Source organism: Ailuropoda melanoleuca, chromosome 13, assembly GCF_002007445.2.
Source record: "Ailuropoda melanoleuca isolate Jingjing chromosome 13, ASM200744v2, whole genome shotgun sequence".
In the NCBI taxonomy this organism is placed as follows: Eukaryota; Metazoa; Chordata; class Mammalia; order Carnivora; family Ursidae; genus Ailuropoda; species Ailuropoda melanoleuca.
This window is the reverse complement of record NC_048230.1, coordinates 422,174-435,378: the sequence shown is the minus strand read 5'-3', so window position 1 is coordinate 435,378 and position 13,205 is coordinate 422,174. Positions and strand designations below refer to the sequence as shown.

The following is a 13,205-nucleotide window of genomic DNA, read 5'->3' as shown; positions in this document are numbered from 1 at the left end:
CACAAAAAGACAACCGAGCCATGAGCAGGGTGTGCAACAAAGAGGTAAAAGTGGTCAGAATCCAGGACAACACCACCAGGGAGAGACAAAGCTTGGGGCTCATGATGGTGGTGTAGTGCAGGGGGAAGCAGATGGCCACGTAGTGGTCATAGGCCATGGCCACCAAGAGGAAGCTCTCCAGGTCTGCAAAAAGCAGGAAGAAGTACATCTGGGTCAGGCAGCCAGCATAGGGGATGGATGGGACTCGGCTCTGCATGTTCTGCAGCAATTTGGGCATTGTGACAGAGGAGAAGCAGAGGTCGGAGAAGGATAAATTGCTGAGAAACAAATACATGGGTGTGTGGAGGTGGGAGTCCAGGCAAATGAGGACGACGATGAGAAGGTTCCCCACGATGGTGGTAACATACATGGCCAGGAACAGGGCATAGAACAGGTCTCACTGATCTGGATCAATGGGCAGGCCCAGGAGGACGAATTCTGAGACGACAGTTTGGTTTCCCATTTTCATGTTATTTTTGTTCTTTTAAAAATTAAGAATAATTTGTATGAAAGTGTGAATATATATGTGTATATGTAATATATATATATTCTTCTGAGCTGCCTCTCCACCAGCTTTACCTGGAGCAAGGAGTGTACAAAACCAAGTGGGGCTCTACCACCACATACCCATCAGCAGCTGCATCCTTCTCGCTGGACTACACCCAGCACTCCTACCCCAAAGAAAAGCCCATCTATTTGTCTGCCCACCCAGCTTACAAACCCCCTCAACCACCCACCTCAGTGGTGTGGGGAAGGAGATGATGAGCCAAAACTGATCCAAGCCCATGTTCCGCACCTGCCACAGCCTGGGGGCCATTGAGAACCGTGGGGGGTTCCCCAAACTGCAGAATGACACCAAGGTCTGAGTTGCTGCAGATTAGAAGGCAGTTGATCTTCTCTCATCATCAGCAGGCACTAGAACCCAGTCCCTAGAACTTCAGATCCAGTTCCTAACACTGGAACTACCAGAAAAATGTCTCTGCCACCTTAATTTCTTTGTTACCTAGATTAATACTACCCCACCCCACATGAAAATCTTGTCTGTTTCGCCTTTTAAGACTTAAAAAAAAAAAGACTGAATTGCCCAGGGGACATTAGAGAAGCAAGAGTTAGAAGGGAATAGGAATGAGACGGACAGCATGGGAAGCAGCTGAGATTGGGAGGACCCCAGTGTGCATACACAGCATTTAAGTGTTGGGCCCTGGAACCAATCAACCCTTACTACACCCATACCTGTACCATGACCTGGCCAAGAAACTTAACCTCCCTTAGTCATAGTTCCCTAATCAGCTCAATAGGAACTAAACAGTACGTAATTTATTCTGCCAAAAGAAGTCAAGACAAAGTGTGGCATGGGTGAGATTTACTACTGTCATCATTAAGTTCTGTGATGAGGATGTAGTATTTTCCCAGGTACCCCTAACCTCATCTCCACCCCCCCACACCACCCATGAGCACAGCACCTTGGTGCAAGTAGAGTAAGTGGAAAGGAGTATTGTGGGATGAAAGAAGCTACTGGCCCAGAAGGGACAAAGACTTGGAACCCAAATAGTGAGGATTTCCTCCCAAGTTATGAGTTGAATCTATCCCTAGCTAAAGATACTAATATTAGGATAACTCGATTGAGGGTGAGGGAAACTGGCTTCATGGAAAGGGGCTCCCAAAATCGTCTCTTACACTCTGTTTACCTCACCCCCAACCAAAATATTTAGGAGGCCACAGGAATCAGACTCCATCATTTACTGGCCTGTGACCTTGGCAAATTGCTGAACTCTTCCAACCTTACACTCCACCATCAGTGAATCTTACATACCTTGCAGAATTGCAGGTTTGGAATGATTGGCACTTGCAAAGTATAAAGTACTCCACAAACATACAATTTATTTGTTCCCACTAATAGCTCTGGTGATTCCCAGTTACATTCAGAGATGGGAATCACTGTTAGAGAGGAAAACAATGAGGCTGATGACTTCTAAATCATCCTGCAAGAGTTGCACTACATAATTATGGAATCTTAATTTAATCTGCTAAAGGGGATTTTGGAATAACTACCTCTTCTGAACCCCCTCCCAGCTTACCCAGCTTGTCTTAGTGTGGCTCCAGAGCCTGCTTCTTGTTTGTTACTTCCCCATCATGCGTGTTCAGCTGGAGTCCCTGCTGTTGTCTTCTGACTCCTCTCTTCTACAATGCTCTGACTCCTGGGATCTCGGGTCCCAAAGAAACTCGTTAACAACAAACCCAGTACTTGCCTCCACCCTTACTCCTGCACATTTCTGAGTAAGTCATGACCTGAGACGCAATTCTGGGTTTACTCTAAGTCTGATCTCAAGAAAGCTTTCCCCTGCCATTACAGCCCACACTAATATCTCCCTTCTTTACCTTCTGCAATATCTGGCCTCTACAACAATTATCAGAGTCAAACACTGTAGCACTTGGTCACCACTGTTATATGTTGTCCAGTGATTCCTTCCATATATTCCAACTTCTCTTCTCAGGTGGGCTTTAAGTTCCATGATAACAAGCATTGTGTCGATTGATTCATCCAGGAAATCCTTAATCTATTAGTTCATTAATGCATTCCTTCTAGAAATATTTACTGGGTACCTACCATGTGCAAGACACTGATCCCATGACTGTGGGAAAAACTGTGGGCAAGGTAGACATGGTTCCTCCCCTCAGATACCTTATAGTCTAGCTGGCAGACACGGCAACTAAACAAGCTACTGCCAAGCTTTACAAATGTTATCATAGGGGAAACACAAGTTGTGATAACAGTGCATATTCAGGACACCTAACCTTGTCCAGTAGGTCAAAGAAGACATTTTTAAAATGAAGTTTAAGCAGAATCTGAGGAGTTTTTCAGAAAAAGAGAATAAAAGTATCTGTAGAGGGAATAGTATGTAGAAAAACTCAGGTGAGAGAGCCTGGAGCTTTTTAAAAGCAAAGGAAGTTCAGCGTAGCTGAGGAATAGTGCATGTGCTAGGAAGCAGACAGAAGATGGGGGTCATTGGGAAGGAGGGAAGGTAGAATTGCCATATGATCCAGCAATTCTACTCCCTCGTATATACCTAAAAAATTGAAGTACTAACAAATACTTGTACATGAATGTTGATAGCAGCACTAATCACAACAGCGCCAAGGTGGAAACCACCATCAACCAATGACTAGATAAAGAAAATGTGGTGTATCCAAACAATGGAATATTTTTCAGCAATAAAATAAAGTACTGATACATACCATAATATGGATAAACCTTGAAAACATTATGTCAATTAAAAGAAGGCAATCACAAAAGCAACATAGTATATGATACTGTTTATATGAAATAGCAAGAACAGGCAAATCCATAGAGACATAAAGTAAGTTGGTGATTCCTAGGGAGAACTGGGTAGTGATTGTTAATGAGATTTCTTTGGGGGTAATGAAAATGTTCTAAAATTGATTATGGTGATGGTTGCACAAATCTGAGTATATAAAAATTAATTTTATGCTTTAAATGGGTAAATGGCTTGGTATGTGAATTAGATGTTAACAAACATCTAATAAAAACCAAGTCTTTATCGTTGGAGAAATTTGTCTATAGATTGCATTAAATATATGTATATTAATGTTGAATTTCTCAGGTGTGATAATGCTATTGTAATTATGTATGAAAATGTTCTTGTTTCTAGGAGATCCTAAATGCTGAATTTAGTCACTGTCTTGATGGCTGAAAATGATCTCAAATAGATCAGCCATTTTACTTATTTTTTAAGTTTTAATTTTAATTCCTGTTAACATACAGTGTTATATTAGTTTCAGGTGTACAATATAATGATTCAACATGGATCAGCCATTTTATTTTTATTTTATTTTTTAAAGATTTTATTTATTTATTTGACAGAGAGAGAGACAGCCAGTGAGAAAGGGAACACAAGCAGGGGGAGTGGGAGAGGAAGAAGCAGGCTCTCAGCAGAGGAGCCTGATGCGGGGCTCGATCCCAGAACACTGGGATCACGCCCTGAGCCAAAGGCAGACGCTTAACGACTGAGCCACCCAGGCGCCCCAAATCAGCCCTTTTAAAAAGACGAAAAGAAAGGAGAGAAAGAAAGAAAGGAAGAGAGAGGGGGGATGGAGGTAATGAGGAAGGGAGAGAGAGTTTGATATGTGCTATAAATATGAATGAATGAAATATGAACAGATTTGAGCAACTGATGAACTAATTTGAAATTAAGCTTGTAGCTTTTGTTTTGAATGTTCCAGGTGTAATGACACAGTATTTCATCTTTTAAAATCTCTATTCTTACATTTTGCTATTAAAATAGAAATTCAATCATTTATAAATTTGTCAATTATGTGGTCATTCAGTTACCAATTCTTATTTTTTCAATTTTCTTTCTCCTGGTTATCATTGAAGTCGAACATCTTTTCATACTGTTTATTCTTCATGAATTTTCTGTTAATATTTTTTATGTATTAAGTTTGTATTTTAATTTCAGTATAGTTAACATAGACTGTTATACTAGTTTCAGGTATACAATATAATGATTCAACAATTCCACACATCACCCAGAGCTCATTACAACAAGTGCACTCCTTAATCCCCATCGCCTATTTCACCATCCTCCTGCTCTCTTCCCCTCTGGTAACCATCAGTTTGTTCTTTGTAGTTAAGAGGCTGAAAAATATTCCATTGTGTGTATATATTTACCACATTTTCTTTATCCATTTCTCTATGGATGGACAATTGGGCTGCTTCCACATTTGGTTATTGTAAATCTGCTGCTATAATTCAAAGGGTGTGTGTATCCCTTTGAATTAGTGTTTTTGTATTTTGGGGGGGAATATCTAGTAGTGCAATTACTGGATCATGGGACAGTTCCATTTTTAACTTTTTGAGGAAACTCCATACTGTTTTCACGGTGGCTGCACCAGGTTGCATTCCCACCAACAGTGCAAGAGGGTTTTTCTCCTCCACATCCTTGCCAACTCTTGTTGCTTCTTGCGTTGTTGATTTTTAGCCATTCTGACAGGTGTGAGGTGATAGTTCATTGTATGTTTGATTTGCATTTCCCTGATGATGAATAATGTTGAGCATCTTTTCATGTGTCTGTTGGCCATCTGTATGTCTTCTTTGGAGAAATGTCTGTTTATGTCTTCTGCCCATTTTTAATTGGATTATTTGGTGTTTGGGTGTTGAGTTGTAACAGTTCTTCATATATTTTGGATAGTAACCCTTTATCAGATATGTCACTTGCAAATATCTTCTCCCATTCTGTAGGTTGCCTTTTAGTTTTAGTGATTGTTTCCGTTGCTATGCAGAAGCTTTTTATTTTGATGTAGTCCCAATAGTTTATTTTTGTTTTTATTACCCTTGCCTCAGGAGACATATGTAGAAAAATATTGTTACAGCAGATGTCAGGAGACATCACTGCCTGTGCTCTCTTCTAGGATTTTTATGGTTTCAAGTCTCACAGTTAGGTCTTAGGCCATTTTGAATTTATTTTTGTGTATGCTTTAGGAAAGTGGTCCGGTTTCCCTCCTCTGCATGTGGCCGTCCAGTTTTCCCAACACAATTTGTTGAAGAGAGTGTATTTTTCCTATTAGATATTATTTCCTATTTTATCAAAGATTAAATGACCATATAACTATGGGTTTATTTTGAGGTTTTCTGTTCTACTCCATTGATCTGTGTGTCTATTTTTGGGCCAGTACCATACAGTTTTGATCACTGCAGCTTAGTAACATAACTTGAAATCTGGAATTGTGATGGTTCCAGCTTTGTGTTCCTTTTTCAAGATTGCTTTGGCTATTTGAGATACTCAGTTTGTTTTATTTTTATATTACTTGTAGGTGTTCTTTGTATATTCTGAATTTTAATCTTGTGTGTTAGGCATGTTACTGTCTGCCAGTTTTCTGTCAAGTCTGTTTATGTTATCTTTTGTCCTAGATAGGTTTCCTCTTTTTATGTGGTCAAATATGTCAAACATCAATATAAGCTTGTCAGTTTCCACAAAATAATTCCTTTGAGAATTTGACTTGGATTGTATTGAATGTATTAGGAGAACTGATGTTGTTAAAATATTGAGGTTTCAAAACTCATCAAAATGCACAATTTTACGTGCAATACGTGCCCTCCTTACTACCCATCACCAGTCTATCCCCTTCCCCCACCCCCACGTATTGCATGGTGCACTGGGTGTTATACGCAACTAATGAAGCATCAAACTTTACATCGGAATCTGGGGATGTACTGTATGGTGATTAACATAATATAATAAAATAAAATTTAAAAAAAATGCACAATTTTAAATGGATTGATTTAGTGTATAAAAATTACTCTTCAAAAGCTGTTTAAAAGGAGACATCCAGGGTCATTGTATATGTCCACTTACTGTGGTATTCTTTTATATCTTTCAGTAAAGTTTTACAATTTTCTTCTTATGTTCCTGAACATAATTCCATTTCTATTGAGAATAGGGTCTATTTTTCATTCTCTTTTTAATGGAATGTTTCTGTTATAGAGGAAAGTGCATTAATTTAAATATTAATCTTTTTTCTTGCCACTATATATGTGTTGTATGATGGCTCTGAGATTTCAGAATTTATCCATTATAGGAATTAGTGTTACCCTAGCTGCCTCATGGATATAATAAACTATTTCAAGAAATACAATATTAAATGAAAATATGTCATGCAAGATTGTATGGCTGTTCAGGTAACTGGGTAGAAAGTGACATAAATGAAGATATAGAATAGAGGACAAAGAACAGACTTGAGGGAACATAAAGAGTTCAGTATTATACATGTTGACCTTGAACTATCCATAGAGCCTCAAGTGGAGATGTCCAATGAACAGTTTGGAACTCTGGAGAAAAGTCTTGACTTCAGATAGAGATGTGGAGGTCACCAGAATATACTTGAGGATGAAAGTGGTGGGTTTAGATGCCATAGCTTAGAGGGGACAACTGAGGGCACAAATGGACTGAGGTTGGAAAACTAGTCCATGCCATAAATGGAGCTAAGAGGGTTTTGGTTTTTCAGGGGTTTTTGGGGGAGGGGGTTGGTTGTTTGTTTTGGCTTGGTTTTGGTTTTGCTTTATTTTTAATGGGTGCTCTCTTTCTTTCTGAAGTGAATGAATATGAAAAGAAATCATAGAATCACAGTCTGGAATCTTACATAGATTCAACAATTGACACACTGTGTGACTTGACAAGTAATTGAACATCATGCTTTTCAGTCTATGAAATAGTAGCCCTATCCTCTCTATTCCTTGGAATTGTCATGAGGTTGAGGGTAGGATAAAAACATAGATACAAAGTTCTTTTATGAGGTGCAAAATACCAAACAGAATAGAGGCATCCTAAAACTCTGAACTTGTTTACCAGCTTCCAAATTCTTTTCCCATTCCTGGGGAAAACTTTAGGTCCCTTGGTTGGGTATTAGTTATTTCCAGGTAAAGACAAAATACACTCTTGTATCAAGGACTAGAAAAATGCATTTCAGGTCAGGCCAGGTCAGAAAACAGATAATACTGGGTGTTATATGCAACTAATGAATCATGGAACTTTACATCAGAAACTGGGGATGTACTGTATGGTGACTAACATAATATAATAAAAAAACATTAAAAAAAGAAAACAGATAATACATGAAAACAAATAAGGAGGGGGGAGATTAAGAGATAAAATGATGTGAATCTTATGCAGAGAGAGGTAAGTAGGAGACATTAAGAAGGAGGCTGGGAGGTGGAGATGTTGGACCTCATTTAGTATTGACCTAAGAGCATAGACAATTATTTTAAAATTATGCCACAATCAAAGCAGAGTTCTGGCTTAAAAAAAGAAACATAGGTTCCCATGATAAATTAGTTAAAGAATGTAAGGCATGAAGATCATTCAAAACAGAAGTTCTTAAACTACACTTTGCCAGAATCACCTGGGGAACACAAAGAGGAAGCCTTAGCCAGCAGGTCACCAAAACCCTTCTTCCCTAGTTCAACTACACAGCTCAACTTCATCTCTTTTACATACTGAATAATTACTTACTATATCGTCTTAACAGAAAGTTTCCATGGTAAGGGAAAAAATCTGGAATAATACTCCAATATTATTATATCTACTAGATAGAAATATGTAAAAATATCAAATGTCACGATCATACAAAGAAGGTAATTTCCTTTCTACAAAAGACTCTCCCCACGGCTCCCTTCATGATTCTGTTCCTCAGGCTGTAGATGAAGGGGTTCAGCATGGGGGTGACCACAGTGTACATCATAGCCATGAGAGTCTCCTTAACAGTAGAATTATTAGTTGATGGGCACAAGTAGAGACCAATAACTGTCCCATAGAATAACGACACCACAGAGAGATGGGAGCCACAGGTGGAGAAGGCTTTGCAGATGCCCCTGGCAGAAGGGACTTTGAGGATAGAGGACACAATCTGTGCATAAGACATGATGATGAGCAGGAATGGGATGACGACAACAAGCCCTCCCATGATAAATATCACCAACTCATTAACTCGAGTGTCAGAGCAGGCCAGCTTCAGCAGAGCAGACATATCACAGAAAAAGTGGGGGATTGTGTTGTCTGCACAGAACCACAATCTGGCCATGAGCAGAGTGTGTAACATAGCATGCAACATGGTCAGCACCCAGGAAAGCACCACCAGGGAGAGACAAAGCTTGGGGCTCATGATGGTGGTGTAGTGCAGGGGGAAGCAGATGGCCACATAGCGGTCATAGGCCATGGCCACCAGGAGGAAGCTCTCCAGGTCTCCAAAAAGCAGGAAGAAGTACATCTGGGTCAGGCAGCCAGCATAGGGGATGGATGGGACTCGGCTCTGCATGTTCTGCAGCAATTTGGGCATTGTGACAGAGGAGAAGCAGGAGGTCGGAGAAGGATAAATTGCTGAGAAACAAATACATGGGTGTGTGGAGGTGGGAGTCCAGGCAAATGAGGACGACGATGAGAAGGTTCCCCAGGACAGTGGTAACATACATGGCCAGGAACAGGGCATAGAACAGGTCTCGCTGATCTGGATCAATGGGCAGGCCCAAGAGGACAAATTCTGAGATGACAGTTTGATTCTTTCCTGTCATGCTCTGTGTTCAGTATCCTTACAAAGAAATTACAGTATCCATTAAAAACTGAATTTAAAACCGAACATATTTCTGTGATACATAATCTGTTAGGTGCTGTGTAAAGATACTGCATATCACTCTTATCACAATAATTACCATTTCTGTACTCCAAATCTCTAACGACAGAATCTCTATGATCAGAAATGACTTTTCTTCGCTTCTCTTTAACAATATTCCAACCTTTATAAAACGCTCTTACCCATTACCTTCTGAGACACCTATATATTGGTTTTCCCCATACCTGTCTGACCAGGCATCCTCAGTGACTCTAATTAGTTTCTTTTTGTCAAACTCTTCATGTAGATGTTCCAGGGCTCTTTCCTAAACACTGTTCTTTTGTAATGCTACATATAGCATGAAGAAAAACTCATCTACTCCAAAGGATTTGATTACCATTTAAACCTCGGATGTAGATGACTCTCTGATCTAGAAAACAGTGCACCTCGTTGCTTAATGATTATCTTCCCTTAGACTTATCACATGCATTTTAAGCTAAGCAGATCCTAAAAGAAACTCACGATCACATCGTGACCTTCTCTCAATTCCAATTCCTTCCTCCTCTAATTCCCTCTACCTCAGTAAAAGAAATCAAGGGGCAAGTCATACACCTGAGAGGTTTCTTTTGTCCCCTCCTTTCCCTCAATATCCAATCTGTCAAAACATACTAAAGATTCTGCCACATTAAACCTCTTTCTCATTCATCCACTCCTTATCTCAACCATCACTATCCTGGCTAGGCTGACATCATGTCTTGTCTGTACTATTGGGACAGCCTCGTCTCTCTTCACTCATCTCCCTGCTTCCACACTTGAACACTCTCTCCTTCAATAGCCTTCATTCACACTGTGGCATTCTAAGATGAAAATTTCATCATCATTCTCCCTAAAGTCTTCACAGTTTCTCATTGCTCTCAAGATAAAGGCAAAATTCCCTCCAAAGAAATTGCAAGTTGCTTCAAGACTTGACCCTTGCTGATTTCCACAGCCTCACCTGGCCCCATAGTGACACTCACATTCACCTCTCCAGAAATGCTGGATTTGAAAGGCACAATTTCTTGCCTCCAGCCTTTTCCACTTGCTGTCCCCCCTGCCTAGCATCTTCCTCCCTCTTCACTTGGTTTGCTCCTACTTACCCTTCAGCCATATTACATGTCACTTACTCAGCTAGATCTCTCCTGTCCCCCCTCCCTAGACCAGGTGAGAACCTGCTACTATGTTTCCCCAGCATCCTGTACTTGTCCCTAAAGCATTAAATGCCCAGGGGATTGTTTACAGCCGTTCTCCCTACTGGGTTGTAAACATGCAGGAAAAGCCATGTCTGCCTTCATGACTGCAGAAGTGTCAGCACCTGGCACAGTGCCTGGATACAGCCAATGTTTCATAAATATTTATTGGCTGTGCTTCAGGCTGAGACATGCATTCCTTCAACTCTAGAGACAGCAAACTCATGTTATGTTAGAATACCTACTCCTATTAAATCCTCTCAGAAGTACTCACTAGCTTCAACCATTTAGCACTAAAGTCACTTTGTTACAGATTTATGAATGTAATACTCTACCCATAGAGAGTGTTGGGGTACCTCAGATAAGACTATCCTTTTCACGAATATAGATGATAGAGGTAATAGAGACATATAACCAGGTACATAGATATATAAATACAAGTATAGATATAGACAAAGCTATAATCTCCTATTTATTCTGTTTCTCTGGAGAACCCTGACTAATACACACCCCAGTGTGTCCAAAAGCTGACAAAGAAAGCAGAGGAGAACCACCAAGAGATGTGAGTCTCCTTCGTTAAAGACCTGACTCTGCTGGTGCTGTTTGATCCAACTACATTAACAGTTTTTACACGTGGACATTACATACTGGCATCCCAGTGGGAACAAACATCTAGGGGAAATCGCACAGCTGGTTTCTCAGAATTTTGCGTCCCAGTAGATGAGGGGGATCCATCTCTGGTCTTGAGGGTATGATGAGGAACCGGAGACAGCACCTGCAGACGCTACCACTAATTAGGTAATGATCCTCTCAGCTTTACCCATTGTCAGTGGTTCTCACCCTGGACTGCACATAAGAATCATGTAGCACAGTGCTTCTAAAATTGAAAATCACCCAGGAATTCTGCTAAAATGCTGGTTCTGATTCAGTAGGCCAGTTCTACTTTTTTTTTTTAAAGATTTTATTTATTTATTTGACAGCAAGAGAGAGCACAAGCAAGGGGGAGCAGCAGGTGGAAGGAGAGGGAGAAACAGACTCGCCACCAAGCAGGAAGACTGATGCAGGGCTCAATGAGGGGCCCTGGGATCATGACCTGAGCCAAAGGCAGATGTTTAACTGACTGAGCCACCCATGTGTCCCATAGTTGCACATTTTTAATTAGCACCAGTGACTGCAATGCTGTGGTCCACGAACTATGGAGTGAGTAGCAAATATATATGAGGCTTTTAAAAATGAAGATTACTGGGTGCCCTCAGATAAATATAATCACAATCTTAGAGGAGGCCAGTACAAAAAATGTTTAAGTTCCCAGATGATTCTAAAATAAAACAAGGGCTCAAGCTACTGCATTAAAGCCTACCACAAGACATGAACAGACATTTCTCCAGAGAAGACATACAAATGACCAACAGACACATGAAAAAATGCTCAACATCACTAGCTGTCAGGGAAATACAAATCAAAACCACAATGATTACACCAGGTAGAATGGCTAAAATTAACAAGACCGTAAACAACAAATGTTGGTGAGGATGTGGAGAAAGGGGAACCCTCTTACACTGTTGGTGGGAATGCAAACTGGTACAGCTACTCTGGAAAACACTATGGAGGTTCCTCAAGAAGTTAAAGCTGAGAGCCTGCTTCTTCCTCTCCCACTCCCTCTGCTTGTGTTCCCTCTCTCGCTGGCTGTCTCTATCTCTGTTGAATGAATAAATAAATAAAATCTTTAAAAAAAAATAGAGCTACCCTATGACCCAGCAATTGCACTACCAGGTATTTACCCCAAAGATACAGATGTAATGAAACGAAGGGGCACCTGCACCCCAATGTTCATAGCAACAATGTCCACAATAATCAAACTGTGGAAGGAGCCGATATGTCCTTTGACCAATGAATGAATAAGGAAGATGTATATATATATATATATATGTGTATATATATATACACATATATATATATATACACACACACACACACACCACACACACACACAATAGAATATTACTCAGCCCTCAGAAATGATGAATACTTACCATTTACATCAATGTGGATGGAACTGGAGGGTATTATGCTAAGTGAAATAAGACAATTGGAGAAAGACAATTATATGATTTCATTCATATGTGGAACATCATAAAGGAAGGGAGGAAAACTGAATGGGAAGAAATTAGAGAAGGAGACAAACCATGAGAGACTCTTAATTATGGGAAACAAACTGAGGGTTGCTGAAGGAGAGGTGGGTGGGAGGATGGAGTAACTGGGTGATGGGCATTAAGGGGGGGACACATGATGAGATGAGTTGGATGTTATACACCACTGATGAATTGTTGAACACTACATCTGAAACTAATGATGTGTTGGCTAATTGAATTAAAAAAAATAAAGCCTACCACAAGAGCTGTCATTACATTGGAATTATACAATCTTGTAAGAATATATGACACAGTAATATTTACAAATGCTATCATCGAAAACAAGATCGTAATTGGTAAACATTAATAAAAATATTTCTAGAATGTGGGGAAGTCTCGGGAGGCAGGGAGGTGAAGAAGAGGAGGGTTATCATACCTGAAGAACTATCCTGCAGAACATCACACAACCTGGGAAAGCAAGACCCTTGGGTTGGAAGGACCCTAAGGGACCAGCTCATTCACCCTCTGCCCAACTTACCCAGTGTGTCTGAGGGTGACTCCAGTACACTAACCTAAGGTCCTGTTTCCCTTTATTTACTGAGACATGTGAAGTGTCAGCCTCTGTAGTCACCTGTGTCTGCAACATCCCTTCTCACATCTCCCATTCTATGCATCCCTGGGCCTAGGG

At 40.3% G+C, this 13,205-nt stretch overlaps 2 protein-coding genes across 2 annotated transcripts in view; both read right to left on the bottom strand.

The window, feature by feature from the left end:
• The window catches only part of LOC100464194 (olfactory receptor-like protein DTMT), a 984-nt gene extending 476 nt beyond the window's left edge, over positions 1–508 (bottom strand). The window contains 1 exon segment of the mRNA XM_034640613.1: positions 4–508. Within this exon segment, the coding sequence (XP_034496504.1) occupies positions 4–508 (505 nt within the window).
• A 7,667-nt stretch (positions 509–8,175) lies between these two features.
• On the bottom strand, positions 8,176–8,962 carry LOC100483137 (olfactory receptor-like protein DTMT). Its single transcript, XM_002928314.2, is given in 2 exon segments — positions 8,176–8,907; positions 8,909–8,962. Coding segments are annotated over 2 exon segments (771 nt in total). The 5' UTR covers positions 8,948–8,962.
• Between the last annotated feature and the right edge of the window lie 4,243 nt (positions 8,963–13,205).